Here is a 23,504-nt window from a genome sequence, read left to right on the forward strand (position 1 = left end):
CGGGATTGATTCGAGAACGAGGTCAGGACGAGGAAACGTAACTAATATGAGCTGCTACTTAATCTCTAAGTTGTGGAAAAATCCATTGTAAAAGTATTGGGTGTTATTAAATATTATTTTATAAATTCAAGTACAAAAATGACAAAAAAGTAAAACAAAACATGGTTGTATAAAAACGTTTCCGTTAGGTTACTATGCCAACGGTGTAACATCGTACAGACATGTTGGCTTGAAGTAGTGATTAGCAAATTAATTAGAATCACCGCTATCTAGTTCTATCAAAATGGCGGAATCAGAGACAATGAGCATAGACACTAGCAATGAAGCGCAAGATGATCCGCTTCAAGATCTTTCTTATGATAAATTAGAAGAACTTGTAGAAGCAACTCTGTAAGAAATATCTTATACTACTCCCTACATTTTGCTCCCTACAAACTGCTATCACTTTTTGGATGCGGCTTGTTACAAAAACGAGTTATCTGTACTTGGTAGTTATGCTGAAACTGTTACATAACAATATGCAGTGCAAATTTTGTTTCGTTATAAAATATTTATTTTGCTGTTTTAAATTGCATATGCGATAATTGTAAAAAAAGCAGATTTTGCACTTATATTTTGGTTTGCTATTTGACCATCAGTTGATGAGAGAATGCTTCTAAACTACGAGTGTCGCGTATAATAGTAGTATAATTGTTTTAATTGTAGACGCTCAAATGAAATATTGAAAGCTGAAACATTTATGTTTGACAAATACACAAAAAGAATTGAGCCAAAAGATTTGGGACCTAGCCAAGCTGCAGCACAAGGATTTCAGCAAAGTTCAATCAGTGGACAAGACCAGCCAACAGCAAGAGGAAATCGGTATATTATATATTAACAGTGTTTTAGCAACATAAGTTTGTCACTCGTTTCAAATTAATAAAATTTTATAAACTCATCTCAATATCAATTAAGCTATATAGGGAAGTTTATTTTAAAGGCGACGATCAAGATCACGGCCTTCTCACACAGACAAAATGCAGCTGCGTGCTGAGCAAAAATGTGATATTGCTCAGAGGGAAATTGAAGAAATTAAAGAAGACAAAAGTCGACATGAAGATGAATCGGAGAAGATTGTAGATAATCATAAGGTTTGATACATCTTGTTATACTCTACTAAAACTTGTCTAAAGCTCTTTCAATCACTGCATTCTACTACACATCACACTGCACTATACTCTACTACACACTGCACTATACTCTACAACACACTGCACTGTACTCTACTACACACTGCACTATACTCTACTACACACTGCACTATACTCTACTACACACTGCACTATCATCTACTACACACTGCATTATACTCTACTACACACTGCACTGTACTCTACTACACACTGCACTATACTCTACTACACACCGCACTATACTCTACTACACGCCGCACTATACTCTACTACACACTGCATTATACTCTACTACACACTGCACTATACTCTACTACATACTGCACTATACTCTACTACACACTGCACTATACTCTACTACACACCGCACTATACTCTACTACACACTGCACTATACTCTACTACACACTGCACTATACTCTACTACACACCGCACTATACTCTACTACACGCCGCACTATACTCTACTACACACTGCATTATACTCTACTACACACTGCACTATACTCTACTACATACTGCACTATACTCTACTACACACTGCACTATACTCTACTACACGCCGCACTATACTCTACTACACACTGCATTATACTCTACTACACACTGCATTATACTCTACTACACACTGCACTATACTCTACTACACATTGCACTATACTCTACTACACACTTTACTATATTACACACTAAACTATTTGTGCTTTTCTACAATGTACTGCTTACAGGCTGAAATTGAAGAGGCAGAGCTCCGACTTGGCGAAATAAGAAAGTCTCACTACGAATTTGATAGAGATATAGTGAAAGGGGCAGTAAACAGTCAGACTAACAAAGTTGTAGCTGAAAAAGTTAGCAGATATTTTGAAGACAAACTCCGTGGCAGAGTAAGTTTGTGAAGGACTATTTTATGTCCTAAAGTATTTGTGGATACGTTAAGTTTATTACCAGTATTTGAGGTTTAATGAATTTAATTCCAGTTATTGATGCCAGTCACAGAGAGCATGACCAAATCAATCTTTTTTATCTGCACGTAATGGACAAACATTGCTAATTTATATCATACAAACATTTAACCGCTTAGGAGACGTTGGTTGGAAAACTCAGGCTAAAGAACTCAACTCTCAAAGTGCAGAAGAAGAAGCTGCACATGCAGCTAAAACAGAAGGAAGAAATGGGAGAAGTCCTGAATGAAGTGGACTTCCAGCAGTTGAAAATAGAAAACAGTCAATATTTGGAAAAGATTGAGGAAAGAAATCAAGATTTATTGAGATTGAAATTGATGGCTACAAACACACTGCAGGTTCTCAACTCTTACAAGGTGAGAGCTATAGTAGTCAACAAACACACTGCAGGTTCTCAACTCTCACAAGGTGAGAGCTATAGTAGTCAACAAAGACGTTTCAGGTTCTCAACTCTTACAAGGTGAGAGCTATCATAGTCAACTAACGCACTGCAGGTTCTCAACTCTTTTAAGGTGAGAACTATAGTAGTCAACAAACACACTGCAGGTTCTTAACTCTTACAAGGTAAGAGCTATAGTAGTCAACAAACACATTTCAGGTTCTCAACTCTTACAAAGTAAGAGCTATAGTAGTCAACTAACACACTGCAGGTTCTCAACTTTTACTAGATGAGAGCTATAGTAGTCAACAAACACGTTTCAGGTTCTCAACTCTTACAAAGTAAGAGCTATAGTAGTCAACTAACACACTGCAGGTTCTCAACTTTTACTAGGTGAGAGCTATAGTAGTCAACAAACACGTTTCAGGTTCTCAACTTTTACAAGGTGAGAGCTATTATAGTAGTCACACACTCCTGGTTCATCTTATGTATACGGAGGGGAGACACTGCACACTAGATATATCAACCACTCTGTAGTTTTATAGGTTGGTGTTAGTTTCTATGTCATGCTTGTTTGGCATATCGGTTGATGAATACAACATTGTATTAATATAATAACATAATAACAATACTGTTTTGATATCTGCAGTTTCTAGAGCTTCTCTGACAACCTTACCTTTATTATTCTGCTTTGTCTAGCTACCACTTGAATATCGAAAGGTTGCGGGTGGTTAGCCTGGCTAAATGGTATGGCCAACTTGAATAGTGCAACTAACATGATTATTTGCGAAAAGTTTATACTTAATAAAAGTTTTATAGCGCCTTATAAAATGAAAAAAGAAACTCAAGAATATATCATTTCCTATCGTTTATGTTCAGAGCAAATACTAATATAACTAATGCCTGTACACCACTCTTCTCTTATACGAGCTTTACAAAATGTAGACTTAAAAACAACTGACATGTAGTCTACTGTACATGTGATAATAGTAACCTCGCATGAATTAATAAGTTTTTGTGTTGGTAAAACTTCCTACAGCCGACACAAGCATTATGAGAAGGCAAAAGCTGAATTATACAGTTTTGTGCAGCGAGGAGAAAAACCTATGCAGCCTTTCTTTTTCAGAAAAAACTACACACACTGACCTTAGAGTCTGACAGGCTCAAGCAGGAGACTGGATCAAGAGAAGAGTTGCTGACTCGTATTGATGCTGAAACTAAGATGGTTGAAGAAGAACGAGCGAAGGCCGAACAAATTAACAAGAGATACAGGCAGCAGCTGAGTGATTACAAGGTAGAAGAAGTTGTGTGCCCTCTATAAAGATTATTAAAACAAAAAAGTAAAACTCCCACTAAGACCATTACATTATGACATATCAGCTTTGGCGCCGCAAATGAATCCGGTTATCCTTGCCTATTATGACAAGGATGAATTACTGTCGTTACTCACTGAGTATTAAGCAAATTATCTACATCAGTAAAGCTTCAGAACAATTTGTATGCATAGCATCGAGTTGAAATACTAGAAAGATGATGTTTTACTAGGTACCAGAGGTGATGGAGTATGTCACAGAAAAGGCTGATCTCTATGAGCTCAACAAAAAAGTTAAAAGCTGGGAAAGAAAGGTTGACATCGCAGAAGTAAGTGAAGAGAGCTTAGAAAATAATACATGGAGTTTTTTATCATTACAAAAGTGATTGCAGAGATGTCAGCTTGCGAATAAACTAACAAAAACGTTCAGTTATCTCCTGCTCAGTTATCACTCACTGAACTCACACTTATTCAGCAGTCTTTTTTTTACTAATCAAAGCTGCTAGAAACTGCATACAATTGCTAGAGTCGCTGTCTAATATGTAATCACATCTTGGTCATGTTGTACACTGTTGAATGTATCGATAATAATCGCTTGAAAAACAAATATTTTTACATCGAGTACAGCTAATAATATTGAGCAAAATTACAGAATAGCATAGAATGTGGTTTAATTGTGAATCGGCATGATTTTGGTGCATGTTTCCTATTTTATGTCTTTCTTTGATTCTGTCTCAAACTCGTACCGACCACTTTTTTTATTATTTATTATTTCAAGTTTGACTAGAGTTTGAACTTTTTACCTATAAATCTGTTTACACAGTATTGTTGATGCCGAAGCAGCATAACAAGTGTTAAACTTAGTTACCTTTCTCTAACCTTCAGATGGCATTGAACACACACAGGAAGACCTGGTCAAAGATACAAATGGAGAGCGGTCAGCCTAGGGCAGCACTTTATGCTTGACTTGACACATCATTTGATGATAGTGAGCTTCCACATGGCTCCAGTGACGCTGCATCGTTAGCACCTTTGTCAAACTCTCCATATTGTCTCCATATTCAAGAGTTGATGGTGGTTACACGACACTAGAGTTTCTACAGATATTTGTTCCACATCCCTCTAGTAGACTAGTATCTCTGCATACTATGTGTGGAATTTTTCAGATTGGTCAATCCATTGTTAATTGGTTTCATATAAAGATTTACATATTTTATTCACACACAATATAAGGAAGATTATTAGAGAAAAAGGCATATTATATCCATGCAATTGTAGATATTAGCCGCAGTCGTGCGCTCATGCAAATAACTATCGTGATGACACCCCGGCAACCAGCGTCTGAACTAGTTTGAGGAAAGGGAAATGTGTAAAGATATACAAGTCAGTAATGGGGATCAAGGGAAGAACTGGTAGTGTACCAAATCACCAGATGGTTTGACACTATATTAGAGCTCTAGGAAGAAGAGCAACGTAACATAACTTTGGATTTTTGTGAACGCGTAAATATAATACATGACTATTAATTCAAACTGGAGGTGTAACACTTGTTGAAAATCACGTTGAAAATCATTTCGTATTTTACAGCAAATACTAGCTCAAGTTCTACACCGTATGTCAACAAATTTGCATGTTGAGGTATTCATAAGGTGAGGTTTGACCATTGCAGGCTGCACTCCAGTCGTGGTCCTATTATTTTTCAAGTACAGTATACTCTATAAGATACGTAGGACCAAAGAGTTATCTCCCTAGGGGGAGATAACTCTATGCATAGGACATCCAACGCAACAGAAGGCTAAGCGCATTTAATACATGTTTAGAGAGTGACATTGATCTACAGATTTATGTCTATTTGAGGTCTATGCTTTTGTGCATGACCTCAAGCCAAGTGTGTAACGTATAAAGTATGCTGATGACACTACCTTATATGACACTGTAAAATGATATGGAAAGACAGTCATTGAATCAACCAAGAATAAATCAACAATATCGATTCCTTGCCAAAACCTATTACTACATGCAGCAGATTATGCATCACTTTGATGTAAACAGAACTCCATGTCCCTAGATACTCCCAAGTCACAAACCATCAATTTTCCCATCAGGAGAACTGGTATGCAGGCCTTTTATCACTATAAACAATGTGAACATAAAATTACTGACAGTGTCAGGCTTCTGGGAATACAAATAGACAATCATTTACAGTTCTTAAGTCATGAAGCCATGTTGACTTTACTATCACAAAAACTAGACCATCAACTCGTGCTCTAAGTCAGCTTCAGAAAGATAGGTGGAAAACAAAAAGGCCTATCACTCTTTTACCAAATTTGTAACTTGCTTATTTTGTATCCTGCTTTAAGGTATCCAATTGTATAAAAGACTGATGAAGAAAAATTGGAACTCTTTTAAAAATTATGCTTTAGAGTTATGTTATCGGATATGAACAGTTCTGCTCATTGCCTAAACCTAGGAGCTAAATGTGTTTTTATATATTTACTTATAAAAATACTCAAATCGTATCTCCGATCTGCCTAACCATCCGTCACATTCCTACTTTAGCAAAAATCATTATACCTTATACCAGACACCAGCACCTTGCCAATTTATGTTATAGAACAGCAATATACAAAAGAAGCTTTTTCTTTCAATACACATAATTTACTTTAATTTTTTTGTCACATGATCTAATTAGCTCTAAACAGCATTGACTGGTGTAAATAATCTTAATATCTATCTACGACCTGCCCAACCATAACTTTCTGTGTAATATTAGATACAATGTAATTACATATAAGCATTATAGATTCTAGATTGATTCTAGAATATATAATGCTAGAATGCTAGAAATCTATAAAGCTAAAACAAGTTTTTAGCCATTCTAGATTGATTTAGAATATTCGTGATGATCTATTATAGAAATAGTTGGAATATCATGATCATGTGTCACAAACTAGGACATCAGAACTTGTCAACTTTTGTGACAACATTAACTTACACTTAATGAACATAAATAACAGTTTGTATAGAAGTAAATGAAACATACAGCATGCTATATATGCTTTAATGTAGAAAAGGTATCACAAAATCAATAATGTAGTTTACATTGTTGATTTCTTCAAAGTTATTCATAATGAAAGAGCAAAAGTTTAAGTTGACACAAATACAATAAAAAATTATATTTTAATAGTCGGATATTGAAAATCTGCTAAAAAGGTTAACAGGTTTGAAATTGACTAATGATTAGCCAAGGATGTTCCGGATTGCTCTGGAGCCTTAAATATGTGAAATAGGTCTACGATTAGAACCCGCTCATTCTTGTGAGTGCTGCAAGGAAGACTTACTATACATGTTTTGGCCAAACCATTCGGGGAGACAGAGCATTCTCAATACAGCTTTTTAAATAAATTTAATAATATACAAAATGTATAATTTTGTCAACAACTTTTAATCTCGGCTTTTAATCGCGGTAACAGACCTTATTATGGAAAACAGCTGAGAGCAAGATTACATGTATCCGTGAAGTTAAAGAAAAAGTGAGATAAATGGGCTATTTCTGTAAACAGTCTCCATTCAGGACTTGTGTTTAGGTATCTCAGAGGAAGGAAACTGTGGTCATTTTTAATGCTACTGCAGTCAATATAATTATTTTCCATAATCAACTAAGTTCTTGACAATGATGAGCAAGTGATTGAGTGTCTATGCTCCCATGGTGAGTAAGTATCTGTAGGTCTAAACTGTGCTGATGAGCAGGTATTTGTGGGTATACACTGCCATGTCACCTATGCTACAAGTACCTGTAGGTATACACTGCCATGTCACCTATGCTACAAGTACCTGTAGGTATACACTGCCATGTCACCTATGCTACAGGTACATGTAGGTATACACTGCCATGTCACCTATGCTACAGGTACATGTAGGTATACACTGCCATGACACCTATGCTACAGGTACATGTAGGTATACACTGCCATGTCACCTATGCTACAAGTACCTGTAGGTATACACTGCCATGACACCTATGCTACAAGTACCTGTAGGTATACACTGCCATGACACCTATGCTACAAGTACCTGTAGGTACACACTGCCATGACACCTATGCGACAAGTACCTGTAGGTATACACTGCCATGACACCTATGCTACAAGTACCTGTAGGTATACACTGCCATATCACCTATGCTACAGGTACATGTAGGTATACACTGCCATGACACCTATGCTACAAGTACCTGTAGGTATACACTGCCATGACACCTATGCTACAAGTACTTGCAGGTGTGTCAAGATCTTTTGCAGAAGAGTTTGCATTAAATACCACCTCTATATGGGTCTTCTTGATATTTTTAAAAACAAAACATTACTGTGTTATTCTTAAAAACAGATGAGGTTATTTATAACTAGATGTGTTAGCTAGCTGGCATCACATCTTGTAACGGCGTGTCGGCCGTGTCCTGCAACAGCGCCACCCTCTACAAACAACCATCTTACACATACCTTATAGTTTAGTTTGAGCTACAGCTGTTTATCTACCAAAGAAACAAGTGATTGTGATTCAATCCAACTGACAATCCAAAAACACTTAGATGCGATCAGACTGTTTTTTAGGGAGTATTAATGTTTCCTGAACTAGATATGACTCTAAGAATGTAGGTGCTTGTAAATGCCCTTTTTAGTGTATAGTTATCAGTTATAGACATTGGAATAACTGGTATTCTATGGTAAACTGACATAGGAGGTTATAGCTAGGTAGCTATAACAGACGATCTGGAGCAATTTGGGTAACATCTCTTAGCTACAGCACTTTGTAAACATGTTGCATCCATGACCATGAAGTGTTCATGAGCTCTGGAAGGTTAGCGTAGATATTTTCGGCATAGCTAATAAGTTGTAACGTCGCATTGTTGAGCAATGGTCTGAGCTTTTGACTAGCGACGTATTAAGTAGAATAACCAGGATGGATAGTTAAAAATATTTTTAGATGATGCTTTGAATCTACGCATACAAAAGAGCATAAAGTATGCATTGATATTCTAAGACTTTTATTGATTGGCGTCTCTTCATTAAACAAGTTGAAAACAAGCATCTAATTAGGAGACAATTATTGGACTAACATTAGCCCTCCTATACAGCCTTAACGATTATATGCCTTTCTAGAGAGTAATAAAGACCCGCTAATGGATTCGAATTAAAAACAAAAATTTGCATAGAGAAAGGCAAATGATGCATGATATTCAGCAAAGAATCCGAGTCCACGAGAAAGAGCTTTATCACTGCTGTTTTGCTTCATCGCTGACCAGCAATTCATCACTCAGAGGAGATAAAACAGACTTAAAAAGGTAAAACAAATAATGAAGTATCATAGGATCTTATTTCCTAAGAATTTCTAATCAGAAACCTTGAATAATGCATGAATTAAACACGAGGTAAATGACGACATTAAACTGCGCCGCTTAGCCTATTTTAATACGACCAACAAGCTCTTGAAAGTGACAGCGGAGAGGCATTACCGACTGGTTCAGCTAAAATTTTAGCTTCTTGTTTTAATGAAGACAAAAAATTCAGCATCTACAGTCACAGGTCAGACTATAACTCGCATGAATTGGCAGCATTCGTGCCATAAATTGGTTTATCTAAGTGATACAGAGGTGCTTAAACTCTTAAGCCTCCGTTTATAATCCATTTCATTCTATTAATGACAAAGACTTGTGGCTGTCGCTTTTCAGCGCACTGTGTGATTAGTAGAAAAGACTTTGTCAGAAGAATTGGCAGCAATCATTTATAGACATAGCTGTTCGAGTTTATTTGAGCTGACGCTGCCTCCCTTAAAAGAGGTGTCATGCAGGCAGTCAAATTTCTCATTCTTGAATTTGATACAAAAATACAAACAGTGCCATTTTCAAATGCTTGTTCAGGACTAGGTAAGCATTCGAGAGTGTTTGTCTGTTCTTTATTGCATGCCATCGCTAGTACAATTGTATGCGTGACAAGTCATAGTTCACTCCTATTACATGGCTTTTAGGTGTCAAACCAACAACCAACTGTTGATGCTAATCACAGAGGGAAAGATACGAGAGAAAGCGGCATGCAAGTTTCATCAGAGAAAAGTCAAGTAAGACGCGAGACCAGCTTTGAAATTCAGTTTCCTCCTGATGATTTTCGAGAGAGGCGCTATATATTTCTAGAAACAAATCGAATGCCAAAAGAGATTCGAGAGAAACTAACGAAAGACCAATTAAAACAGCTGAAACACCATCCACATGGAGTGGCGGCAAAACAAGCCGGAGGAGATAAGTTCCCAGCAACTAAATGTCATATGTTCAAAACTGCTCACTTACGGCAGCTATTCCACAGAAAAACTAAACTGTGGTCTGGTTCAATCGCAAGAAGGCAAGCAAGGAAGGAGTCTTTTCGGCACACTACTTCATTTGATATCAGCAAGTCACTGAGTATCCACTCCAATAAAAACTCGGACGACTATTACCAAGTGTCTCAAATTAGAAATTTACTTCGAAATCCATCACAGATATGCTGTAAAAGCTGTGAGCCAAATACTAAGGAAGCAGATTTCGTCGTAACAAACTCTGAGCAACTTTTAACAAAGCGTCCGTCTACTTCTCTCGTACCCAAGAGTTGTAAGCAAATCAGTTCTCCATGTCTGCGCTCAGAATCAGTCACTGACGAGGTAGAGGAAACAGAAAAGAATGACTTTGATGACGCAATCAAAGGAGACAAGTGCACATTGGTTAAAGATGAGCGGCTGAAGGCCAGAAGCGTGCAGACAACTCCATCAGTCAGGTTGAAGCCTGCGGAGCGCGCTAGTTTTTCTATTCGAGATAAGCGTACAGCTGTTGCAGCGAGTGTTCCTGTCATAATCAGATCAGATGTACGAACAATGAATTCACCAGATGAAATTCGACTGCCAGATGTAGTTGCCAAACATCAAGCCAATCAAGATACTCTCTTCGCTTCCAGATCCACAGCCCTGTCAGTGACTCGTGATCAAAATGTGAAAAGAATAAGCACTGATCCTTGTATCAGGAAGCCTGTGATACCAAGTTTAACACAACTTACTGAAGTAATGAATAGTTGTAAGGCTCTGCAGGCTGCTCCAACAGAGCACAGAAATAATAATCTGATTTCTCATGGCTACAGTCTACGGGTCATAACAAAGTACCACGGAAGTCAAATTGTTGTCGATTCAACCGAATATGACAATTTTGCTAGAAAACATACCAAGAAGAATTAACATAGGAGTAAGACAAATCCCTGCGTCAGTTCACCGCTAAGCATTGATGAACCACTCACACAAGATCTTTTCTGAGCATACTCGTGAGCCAATTTGAATATTTATGTTATTTAGATATGTTACTGTACGGCATAACATAGCATCCACTGCTTTTATCATTAACAGATATCTACATGACTAGAAGCATATTACAAATGTTATACCAATACAAGTTGCCAGACTAAAAACTGATGGTTACATATTGGAAGGCTTCATCTATGAAAATAAATTACCCAAAATAAATGAAACTGTACAGGTGGGTGAACAGTAAAGCATTGCATTCACTTGTGTTTATTTGTTGTTATATAAAAACCAAAATCTATGGAAAGTTGTAGATACTAATGCGAGGTTTGTAACTATCAGGAATAAGCCTTCACGTATCAAGAAATTTATATAAAAATACAGTACTTCGTTATATAGCTGTGATCAGCATTGTTAACTCGTGCATATAATTATTATAACAAAACCAGAATCACTTGAACTTTTTGAAGACACTTGTCACTTGCAAGAATGCATCTTTCAGCGTATAAAAATAAATTTAGTTGCAATACATGGTTCAGTTACCCATCACTGCTGATGAGACACTGAAGAAATATATATTAGAATGTCAAGAATGATAATATCAGTGGCCCAGCAGAGGCACTCAGGAATGTGCCAAAAATATTTTTATAAAATACTACAAAGAAGTTTGCTGGGATATTCATCTAGTTCTCTCGAAGTATTGACTATGGTAAGTCTAAGGCAGTGCGCTATACTGTCCAGCGATGGTATAACAGCAGACATGCATAGGTTTCAGCATGTTGCTACCCACTACACCTATCTTGTCAACATTAAATAATAAAAATATATCAGCTAGGTAGGTAGGTATTAATGCCAGCCCACACGTCCATAGCATGACAAGAGATCCATTACAAGAATTTAAATTTTTATCAAGTGGTAAAATAAATCTCCAGATATATTCTATTATATTCTTGGCTAAAGTTAAACTGTAGGAAGTAAAACAAAATCACCGAGCCCTATATAGCTTTAGTATAATCAACAGATGGGCCTGTCACCGGGGCCATTAGCTGTTAGCGAATGCACCAAGGTTTATACAACGAGAGAGCTGTTGGGAGGCTTTGGATGCAAACACTGCATACAATTCTTTGCATTATGATCATCATAGACTTCCACCTGCACTGTAGAGCGAGTGATTACCTCGTCTTCGCGTAGAACTTCATTGGCCTTTGAAACGAGCTCAAAGGGGAATGGATGGTTGGGATCTACAAACATCGCTTCATTATAGAGAAGACAACTCTAGTGAGAGACTGCTAGCAAAAGCAAGAGAAGGCAACACAATTAAAAAGATCCTAACACCGCACAGAATCTTAAAGCTGGCATAACAAATCTGTCTACAATAAATCATAGCACACTGAATATAATTTGCCAACAAGCTGGGCTTATTCAGCCAACACTAAATTGGCTTGTCAGGATAACAACTTTAGTTTGTAGTAATGCAGCAGTGAGAAGTTCAAAACTGACAGCTTAAATGTTGTCAGGTAACAGCAAGAAATTAACCGTTGGCAAGTAACAGCAGGTATTGACAAAACATCATTATTCCTGTTTTTCGAATATGTATTGTGATAGTAACTATAAGGCTATAACTATGCTAAAACTATGGTTATTTGCTGTTCCAGGATGCAGTGACTAGAACCTTAGGTGAATCAGATACAACAGCGTGTGGTAAATCTTAAAACAAGGTATAAATTAACTGAAGCTACAGAAATGCCTTCATTCACCAGATACACACATTTGACAGATCTTGGCCTTACAAAAGTTTGTCTTACTGTAATGGTAGTTATGGCTATGCTAGCTAACCAAAAACTGAGAATCTGTAGCAAGACATCACTAGTGCTAGCAACGCGTGTGTAGATGACAAGGTGTAGATGTCAAAAGCGTTGAAATGATAAGCACATGTAAGTGACAAGTATAAGTAGATGGCAGGTGTGTAGGTGACAAAGGAGTGTAGATGACAACGGTGTGCAGGTGACAAGCTCCATTTATAAATACATAGTGTTTGAGCTATGGTGATAGGAGAGAGCCGTTTTAGACAATTAGGAACAGCTACTGCCCGCTTCTACATATACTTACCAACAGCTAAGTGCACAGAGGCGCTGACAGAATTAGGCGTTAGAGACCAGATCTTGAGGCTATGAACTGATTTAACACCTCCAAGTCGCATTAGTCTTTCATAGATGTTGCTGTAGTTGATTTGTTTTGGAGCGGCTAGAGGTAAAAATATAATCTGGATCGATATACAGTCCACACATGAAGCCAACAAACTATTCTTAAACCAGCAAAATAAGTTGGATATAACATATCATTGGACATTTGGGGGTTATGCTAGCCGATATACGTAAAACCTGTGACTTTCAATCATGAAGTGAAGCAAATGAGCTCACCTTCCATTAATATGTAGAAGGCATCAGTGATTACAGTTGTAGTGGTAATCAGCACCAAAACGGAGAAAATAAATGTGCAAATTGGATCAGCTAAGCGATAGACTGAATTCTCCTCAGCACCCTGCAGACAGGAAGGGATTTAAAGAATGTAGTGAGACACCAGTGGGAGGGAGCTGGGGTAGTAAGTGAATGCGCATGCAGTAGAAGCTTGCATCGGGTGGTGTTAGAGGCTTGAAGTTAAACCTACAACAGCTCCTTGTAAGATAACCATGTGCTGATGTTGGTCCCGGCTCCTTGAGAGTATGGATAAGAGTACACAAGAGGCTGGATTATTTGATGCAAGACCAGTATGATAGTTGTGGTGTATTAGGGCATATGATAGAGACACTTCGTGCCTCACACGGGTTACATGAAAATGCGCAGTAAGTTACACTACCTGCTTGAAGGGTCTTGACAAGAATATTTCTGTAATGTATGTAATAATTGCACAGGTAATCACAACAGCAGTCAATGTGAGGCTCTAATTCAAGATTCATCATATCATGGGACTTTGGTGAAGCCGCAGGATGCAGCCCTGTCCAATATTCAAACAATAGGCAGCCAATCGGATTGGACGACTAAGCGTCCTTGGAGAATTAAATCTCATTGAGAACTGTGTTCTTGACATACAGTAGATGCAGCAGGGAAGTTGTTACACATTAGTCGAACACATCAGTTGAACACATCAGTTGAACACATCAGTTGAACACGTCAGTTGAACACATCAGTTGAACACATCAGTTGAACACGTCAGTTGAACACATCAGTTGAACACGTCAGTTGAACACATCAGTTGAACACATTAGTTGAACACATCAGTTGAACACATTAGTTGAACACATCAGTTGAACACATTAGTTGAACACATCAGTTGAACACATCAGTTGAACACATCAGTTGAACACATTAGTTGAACACATTAGTTGAACACATCAGTTGAACACATTAGTTGAACACATTAGTTGAACACATCAGTTGAACACGTCAGTTGAACACGTCAGTTGAACAGATCAGTTGAACACATCAGTTGAACACATTAGTTGAACACATCAGTTGAACACATCAGTTGAACACATTAGTTGAACACATTAGTTGAACACATCAGTTGAACACATTAGTTGAACACATCAGTTGAACACATTAGTTGAACACGTCAGTTGAACACATTAGTTGAACACATCAGTTGAACACATCAGTTGAACACATCAGTTGAACACGTCAGTTGAACACATCAGTTGAACACATCAGTTGAACACGTCAGTTGAACACATTAGTTGAACACGTCAGTTGAACACATCAGTTGAACACATCAGTTGAACACGTCAGTTGAACACATTAGTTGAACACGTCAGTTGAACACATCAGTTGAACACATTAGTTGAACACATCAGTTGAACACATTAGTTGAACACATCAGTTGAACACATCAGTTGAACACATTAGTTGAACACATTAGTTGAACACATCAGTTGAACACATTAGTTGAACACATTAGTTGAACACATCAGTTGAACACGTCAGTTGAACACGTCAGTTGAACAGATCAGTTGAACACATCAGTTGAACACATTAGTTGAACACATCAGTTGAACACATCAGTTGAACACATCAGTTGAACACATTAGTTGAACACATTAGTTGAACACATCAGTTGAACACATTAGTTGAACACATCAGTTGAACACATTAGTTGAACACATTAGTTGAACACATTAGTTGAACACATTAGTTGAACACATTAGTTGAACACATCAGTTGAACACATTAGTTGAACACATCAGTTGAACACATCAGTTGAACACATCAGTTGAACACATTAGTTGAACACGTCAGTTGAACACGTCAGTTGAACACATCAGTTGAACACATTAGTTGAACACATTAGTTAAAGCCTCAACTTTCACAAAAGTTGAAAATACTAAAGCAAGTTGAAAAAATGAAAAAAATTGAAAAAAGAGTCCTTATACCATCCTCATTACTGTGTAGCGCGTGTAGCACACAACTATTCATATAAGTTCAAAATTGCTAAAACACTCTTGACCTTTTCAATTGAGCGACATTGACTGACTATTGCGTAGTTATACACGTCAGCACACCTAAGGCAAACCAGAGTTTCATTTCTATATAACTAATGACCCTTGCTTTAGTTGTTGAGTAAAAACGTCCCTACCAACACAGAATATAAAATGTCCCTACCAACACAGAGTATAAAATGTCCCTACCAACACAGAGTATAAAATGTCCCTACCAACACAGAGTATAAAACGTCCCTACCAACACAGAGTATAAAACGTCCCTACCAACACAGAGTATAAAACGTCCCTACCAACACAGAGTATAAAACGTCCCTACCAACACAGAGTATAAAATGTCCCTACCAACACAGAGTAAAAACGTCCCTACCAACACAGAGTATAAAATGTCCCTACCAACACAGAGTATAAACGTCCCTACCAACACGAGTATAAAACGTCCCTACCAACACAGAGTATAAAACGTATCTACCAACACAGAGTATAAAATGTCCCTACCAACACAGAGTATAAAACGTCCCTACCAACACAGAGTATAAAATGTCCCTACCAACACAGTGTACAAAATGTCCCTACCAACACAGTGTATAAAATGTCCCTACCAACACAGTGTATAAAATGACGAATAACACTCAGCAAATGAATATGAGCACTTGGCACTCCGTGTCATTATGACCATTGCTTCTTAGTTGTTTGTTGCAACACACAAAGTCATGGGCTACAATCTCTATACCTTAGTGTAATGTGCTATACCATTGGCTACAATCTCTATACCTTAGTGTAATGTGCTATACCATTGGCTACAATATCTATACTTTAGAGTAATAAGCTACGTACACTAGTAGCTACAAGGTCTATGCGTTACAGTTGTGTGTGTTATCGATGGGTAAAACATGTTTCTTACAATGGGAGATTGCAACATAATTTCATCTCTCTATGACATGGCAAAGGTGACCTTGAAGTACAAAGATGATACAGATAAACACTTCAAGCCTAAATCAATGAACTAAACGTTCAGCTGGGCAAAATGGATTGAAACAGCCTTCACAAATGATAATTTTTCAAGTTCTAAGTTTGTTGTAACATAACAAGTATCGATATTATGAGACTACTGCTTTAGATCAAAAACCACATCTTTTTAGGAACTCGAAATGGGGAGTCTCATCGCCCCCTCATTGCAGCGCACTGCAATGAAGTACTATGAGAGAAACTACAGGGAGTTTGGTAATTGTAACAAATAGCATTATGTTGAACAGTGCTAATAGGTTAAGTGCAACCAACTATACAGAGCAAACAAACGATTACATTTGACAATACGCATCAATGATATTGAATGGTGCTACGCTGTAAGCCAAAAGGCAATGGTCTGACACCACCTTTATGTCCATTAGATAAACGCTTGCACCCACTTCATATCCACTCTGAGATAAGAGGTTATCAGCTGGCAGTAAATTATCAACACACGCTGTTAATTATATCAGTACGTCATACTTGGGCAGAATTTATTTTCCTGGAATTCTTAAATAATGCCTTGAAAACAACGCAAAAGTATAGATGACTAGGAGTTGGGAAATTCAAAGGCCCAAAGAAACACGATGAATAAGATGGAAGCTGGTAAATAACTAGCCGTAAGCCTCGACGTAGTAAACTATTCCATGACATACAATCATAGCTCTATATTAGTTTTATCAACAAGTGAGCGTGTAGGTAAAATATCGGTACAAAAACTCTCATGGGAGGGGAAAAGATGAACTAGTTCAATCAAGGTGTCTGTCGACTTCTTTAACTTGATCGTAGTACATAGCATAGTGCTAGTTGCTCTAGCAATATGCTATGTACTAATGGAGAAGCGTACTGGAAGATTACTAACTATCAGAATAGATTAAAGATGACCAGATTTTAAATCATATACTGTAGCTGATCCAGATACCAAACCTCATTAAAAACTAAGCTAATCCATATGTTTTATGTTCACTTTTGATTGTTTCTTTTATTACGAGCAATATAATAAAATAGTTATTATATTGTTCAGACTGTAGATATTTACAGTCGAGATATTTACAAATATCTAATTATTTGTAAATATTGAAAAAAATGTAAGTTTAATTTCTTAATGTAAGTAGAGAGAAATATTGCAGGACGTTTCAAGCCCATGATTGGTTGCGATAATTTTTATCACTTCAAATGTAAAACATGATCATATTATTTACCTCTTGACTAAAACAAGAAAATTATTCACTGAATTTATCGGCTACATGCTCGGGTAGGATTCAATTTATATTATTTACCTGAGCGATAAAAACATACAGTTTATTATATTTATTAGTGTGGTAGGCTGAGGTACTGTTATTATGATCAACAGCGTATTTGTAGAGAGTATCTTAAGTTTCAGGTTTGTATCGACAAGATCAGTCGGCACCGACCTAGATACTCAACCCACATATCAGTGCTGATTGATACCGACCCATATACTTGACCTACATATGTCGCTATTGACACCCTTACCATCATTACTGCATCTTCAGGACAAATGCAGAACATTTTAGAGTTTGAGGATTGGTAAAAAATAAGGTGAATATTTGATTTGTAGTGAATGCAACCTGTTTCTAAATTATAGTATTTCATCCCAAACGAGATATGAAATTATTTTAGTTATCAGTGCTTTCTTGGATTGAAAAAAGGCCTCATGTCAGCCACAAGAATGTCTAAAGGCCAGAGTAGGAAGACCACCTCTAGAAGGTTAGATACAAGGGAAAGGTTTATTCCACTTCTCAGACTAGCTGGTGATTCTTACTGCGAAACTGCATGTATTTTTTTACTCGTGTTATCATCTGCGCAGGTGGGCCATCTATTCCACCAACCACCTGCATGCACCATATTCTACCTGACTAGTTTAGAGATTGTTGTAGATAAAGAGAGTGAAAGTATGAACCTAAGCCGAGCCAACCATTTGCGTGTTTATTAAAATATTTGGCCTAGCTCCTTGGTCATAATAACCATTAACATTAAGATCATTACCTGAGACTTAATCGCTGAAATCTAAATTTATAGCCATTAACAACAGTACTGTATTCACTAGCAGTACTCGGTAAATACTAACTTAAACCATCCTCACGCTGCTCTTGTTACACGAAGTGTGTGTTTAGTAGAGTTGTCCTCTAATCAAAACTACTACACACACATACCGCTTGCTTATCAAAATGACTCGACATAAATATGATGTTGATCATCATCACTATTATTTACTGACAGTAATCGAGTCACTTACAGTAAATCAGTCACATATTTACGATGACCAAATCGCGAAACTATACTTGATCATGTATGAATAGCTGCCCTCTAATCAAGATTAGTCCATCAATGCACTGCTAATACATAGTTGGAATTGAGAATTATAGCAGCAGCACGAAAGGAATGGAAACGGCTCCAAATTGAACTCACCTTAAATTTGATAATCAAAGCAGCGATTAAGACGCCGATGCTCTGTATCAAGTCACCAATGATGTGTACAAAGGCTGCTCTGATGACTATATTCTTCTCCTTCTTCTTATTACTGCTACTCGCCTCTGTCTCTCCAACATCCGTATCTGAAGTACACATAAGGTGTAGATGTATGGGCAGACTGCAGGTCATATTTTAGACAGAGACTTATATAACTAATGGCAGCTGTTAAAACTACAAGCGATGCCCACGGCTGCTACGCCCATAATTAACAGTTCACCAGGTTACCTCATCAATCCTAATCTCCATTCAGTAAAAGCGGTTGTCTAACTGACACCAAAGTCAAATCTAACAGCAAACTAACTTTGTCTATTTATGCTGACTCGAGTGCTGCCGTATTTAAATTAATAAATAAGATTACACTCACCATTTAAAACTAGCAAAACCCAAACTAGTAAATGTATCTGATAAAAATGCGCCTGAAGGGCCAGTTTTTAGAATAATAGCCATTACAAACTGTGACCAATGACAACCAAAAGATAGCATTGCGTCGTTTCTAAGTGTTGACATAAGAATTATCTCCTCTCAACTTTCCAAAGTTTAAATAAGAGTGCAACAATGTCGAACAGATGTAAATTAGGGAACACTTTTGCCCATGTGATTGATTGCCAGTTGATTTTCTAAGGGTGCAATCCTAGCATAATCACTTTCAGAAAAATCGTTAGGTGAACACTGTTTTGATATTATTACATGTTGTCTTATACCTGTGTCATATACAGTCATACCTCGACACACAAGCGTAATGCGTTCTGGGAGTGAGCTCATATGTCACTTTACTCGTGTCTCAAGGCACCATTTCCTATAGAATATTGCTTAATACAAATTAATCCGTTACCATGCTATGAAAAACCATAAAACATACTACGACGGTGTAACAACGTAACAAGTACCTAGTTAGTTGTTAAAACCTGCAATAAAATGCAACATTACTATGTACACTACTGAAAGTTTTTACCTTCGCGACATACGCAGTAACTAACGGTGGTCTGAAAAAAACTTTACAGCAACAGAAACTTTGAATATAACTTAAATAAATTTAGCTTACTAAACACACTTAAAGCTAAGTTTTAATCTTTTACAAAACTTTAATTTTGTCGTCTTAATGTTTTATTATTCATTTTCGGTTTCGGGCTTTTTGGCTAAAAGTTTACTATGACTTTTAGAAAATCTTTTAAGAACTTTTTTCAAACTGATTCGTGAAGAGAGACTGAGCACTGCTGTTTTCAAAAACAGCCTCTCGCACACTTGGCCATCGAGTGGCCATCACAAACCGACTCATATGTTCGTATTTCAAAGATTACTCATATCTCAAGGAAGAACTCTCCCTCGAAATTCTTGTTGTATCTCGGTTTTCTCATATGTTGGGGAACTTGTGTGTGGAGGTATGACTGCACATGTGTCATATACCTGTGTCATATACCTGTGTCATATACCCGTGTCATATATAAGTGCCATATACTACCACTAGTACAGATAGAGCTTTACACAAGGTCTTTCCACAACTAAAATCAAAGTTAAAAACACCGTCTAAAAACACTCAAAATTATAATCTAAGCCTTTCTTTAAACAATTCTCAACTACAAATCAAAGATTCGACTCAATTTTTAGGTATCACGTTAGACAACAACTTGACTTTTAAAAAACACATCCAAAGTCTCATCAAAAAACTTAATTACATATTACTAATATTACGTTTCATTCGCCCCTACCTAGACAAATCAACCATGATCAATTTGTACTACAGTTTTTTCTATTCTCTTTTAATTTATGGAATCGAGTTTTGGGGCCACGGCAACAAAACTGATTTAAACAAACTTTTAATCATGCAAAAAAAGGCAATCAGAATAATACTCAATTTTAAACCAAATCAAACAGTTTCCAAAAATTTTAAAATTTTAAAAATAATGCCAATTGAAATTTTATTCCAGTATCGCCTGCTAATGTTTTTAACAAATTCTTTCCCCATGGAAGAGTTGCAAGATTTTATGATAGATCATTGTCAAGATACCCGTTTAAAAAGTAAAAATCAATTAAAGTTGAAAAAGTGTTTGTCTTCTAAGGGACAGAGATCGATATTTTTTAGTGCAATGAAATTATATAATAAATTTTTGAGTGATTGTGCGGGCTCTGCTCCGGGTCAGCTGAAGGCGAAGTTGGTAGAGCGCCTGTGGGCGTCTTGGGACTGTCCTTCCTGACTCTGGTGCTCCGGAGTGTGCGCTTATCGCTGATTCTGTTTCTTTTCCTACTGCTTGCTGGGGCTGCCTTGACTCTAGCCTCTGGCTATCTGGCATGTCCTATTGCTACTCTGTGTATTTTTTTACTCATATTGTCATGTTATTATTACGCAATAAAAATCAAATCAAATCAAATCAAAATCAAACTAGAAGCGCAGATCAAAGCATGAGATTGCAATGAAGAGGCAGCCATGCATCAACAATGCATACAAGCGTAACGCATCGTGAAATACAGAAAAACACTTGACAGTGCATGACAAACAGTGATGAGCCAGGTAATACTTGCAAACCTCTCTCATCAGCCTCCTCGCCTGAAGCAGCCAATTGCTCATATTCCCCATTCCTCCTGCGAGAGGAAGTCATCTGTCTATGTGAATGGCCATGAGCAGAGTGGTCACCTCCATGACTGTGCCCATGGGAACCATGGCTATGTCCGTGAGAGACCTTGCAGTTGAACCACTCCACATTTAATACCACAGCCATGCTACAAGGTTTAAAAGGTCTAAAGTAGAAAGCACAAAGTTAGCCAAATCATGAGTTAATTGCCAAAGATCCCGACTAGGGTGAGAGGCATTGTCTGTGGCCCGCAAATGCGCCATAGTAAATGTTGCATTTTCACTCCAGCTTTCTGGCTCCGAAAACTTGGCAAAAAATGAAAAGATCAAATGTTGTCAGTAGGTGTTATAAAGGCGACGAGATTGACTTACATGATATTGAAGATAACTCCAACAATCGCAGTCCAAAGCATGTACGATGGGTCAACTTGACCGTAAGTGCCATATTTGACTCGCATGGCAGCGAGGTAAACCAGCACACCGGTTACCACCCATATGATGAAGACACTGAGCAGTGCCCCTAGCACTTCTACAAACAAAGCGTGAAATGAAAATGCTTGTGATAATAATACTACTGTTTGCAGTTGATTGGGAATTTTGATAACTGCATCATGCCACAGCTCAGTAATGCCGCTAGTGTTGCTATAATGAAAATACTAACATACCATATAGCTATGAGTATTATTGCAAAAAATATTGGCACATTGGCTGAAATTTGCATAGAACAACCCTTTATAGCATAACAGTCGAAGATGACTAAATCACACATGTATATTTATAGCATTTAGGTTTACATGTATATGTATTTTTGTGTATGATACCTGCACGATGATAACCCCAAGGTAGACGAGAAGTTGGATTTTTCTTGGCTAGAAACACAGCTAGAAGACTTATCAAAAAACTCAGGACATCGCTTATTAGATGCACAGTATCGGTAGCATTAGCAACACTCTCAGAGTAGACTGAACCTGAAATAGCATTTACACAAAAATTTACGCAGCATTTACAATACAAATGCAATTTGCTTAAACCATTTCAACAATTAAATCAATCAAGCTACCGTTATTATGACAACAATAACCGATCAATAAATATGAAGGGTCTATATTTAAAATATCAAGTAAAGACATACCAACCAATTCTCCACCAGCAAAGAATGTAGTGACAACGGATATAATAATCAGCTGGTTTCTGACGGTATTACCCTCCTCAGATTTAGGTGTGACGTGACAATGGGAGCGGATACCAAAACTTGAAGATTGCTGTGTTTGATTCACTTGGTTGTTAGTACTATTATCTTCATCAGGGGTGTTGATTGGCAACGAATCTTGGTTGCTGCCGCTCTCATGTAACGTACGTCCTCCTGAGCTGCGTATTTGCATTTCGTTTGCATTTTCACTGACATTATTTACTGAATTCATGACACCATTAGCCTTATTAGGATTGCGATTAGAGATGTTTCGAGTCCGAACTTCTGTCCCACTGAATGGGTTTGCCCGTGAGCTGCGTCCATTCTCATTGATCGACGTGCTTATTACAAGCCTACTACCAGTCCCAACCACTTGATTTCCAGCATACGAATCATCTCCATCCATATCTGAGAAGAAGTCATCATCAGTTAGGGGAAGCGGTTGAACGTCGTCCATACTGAACGATTGGGTTTGAAGTAGACTCGCTACACGTTGTTATTGACCTAATAGGAAAAATGAGATTTGTAAAAGAAACTTCGAGGACAGTCTGGGAGCCCCATGTTATGTTCCACAGGTGTCCTTTAGCGGGATATTGCCGAAGCCGAGGCCGGGCCGT

General features: G+C 37.5%; 2 protein-coding genes across 3 annotated transcripts; one reads left to right on the forward strand and one right to left on the reverse strand.

The window, feature by feature from the left end:
* The first annotated feature begins 244 nt into the window (after positions 1–244).
* On the forward strand, positions 245–5,075 carry LOC137390701 (cilia- and flagella-associated protein 263-like). Its single transcript, XM_068077024.1, has 8 exons — positions 245–390; positions 706–861; positions 980–1,130; positions 1,901–2,056; positions 2,254–2,490; positions 3,640–3,807; positions 4,059–4,154; positions 4,711–5,075. Exons 1-8 carry the CDS (start codon positions 284–286, stop codon positions 4,789–4,791), a joined length of 1,152 nt encoding a protein of 383 aa, XP_067933125.1. The 5' UTR covers positions 245–283; the 3' UTR covers positions 4,792–5,075.
* Positions 5,076–11,390: 6,315 nt separating this feature from the next.
* On the reverse strand, positions 11,391–23,345 carry LOC137391079 (proton-coupled zinc antiporter SLC30A8-like). Of its 2 annotated transcripts, XM_068077430.1 has the most exons (8): positions 22,831–23,345; positions 22,520–22,666; positions 22,071–22,227; positions 21,654–21,847; positions 19,070–19,215; positions 13,557–13,677; positions 13,246–13,380; positions 11,391–12,377 (listed from the first exon to the last, which is right to left on the reverse strand). In XM_068077430.1, the coding sequence occupies exons 1-8, from the start codon at positions 23,342–23,344 to the stop codon at positions 12,205–12,207; spliced, it is 1,587 nt and encodes a 528-aa protein (XP_067933531.1). In that variant the 5' UTR covers position 23,345; the 3' UTR covers positions 11,391–12,204. The 2 variants fall into 2 exon arrangements, with proteins under 2 accessions (XP_067933531.1, XP_067933532.1); XM_068077431.1 differs by lacking the exon at positions 22,520–22,666.
* Between the last annotated feature and the right edge of the window lie 159 nt (positions 23,346–23,504).

The sequence above is a fragment of the Watersipora subatra genome, chromosome 3, assembly GCF_963576615.1.
Source record: "Watersipora subatra chromosome 3, tzWatSuba1.1, whole genome shotgun sequence".
NCBI classification, from domain to species: Eukaryota; Metazoa; Bryozoa; class Gymnolaemata; order Cheilostomatida; family Watersiporidae; genus Watersipora; species Watersipora subatra.

Coding starts and splice junctions, on each gene's coding strand:
- LOC137390701 (XM_068077024.1), top strand. CDS start 284: ATGGCGGAATCAGAGACAATGAGCATAGACACTAGCAATGAAGCGCAA. Junction 862..979: donor CCAACAGCAAGAGGAAATCG/GTATATTATATA, acceptor TTTATTTTAAAG/GCGACGATCAAGATCACGGC. Junction 4,155..4,710: donor GAAAGGTTGACATCGCAGAA/GTAAGTGAAGAG, acceptor TCTAACCTTCAG/ATGGCATTGAACACACACAG.
- LOC137391079 (XM_068077430.1), bottom strand. CDS start 23,344: ATGGACGACGTTCAACCGCTTCCCCTAACTGATGATGACTTCTTCTCA. Junction 21,848..22,070: donor GGAGTTATCTTCAATATCAT/GTAAGTCAATCT, acceptor TAAACCTTGTAG/CATGGCTGTGGTATTAAATG. Junction 13,381..13,556: donor CTTCTACATATTAATGGAAG/GTGAGCTCATTT, acceptor TTTTACCTCTAG/CCGCTCCAAAACAAATCAAC.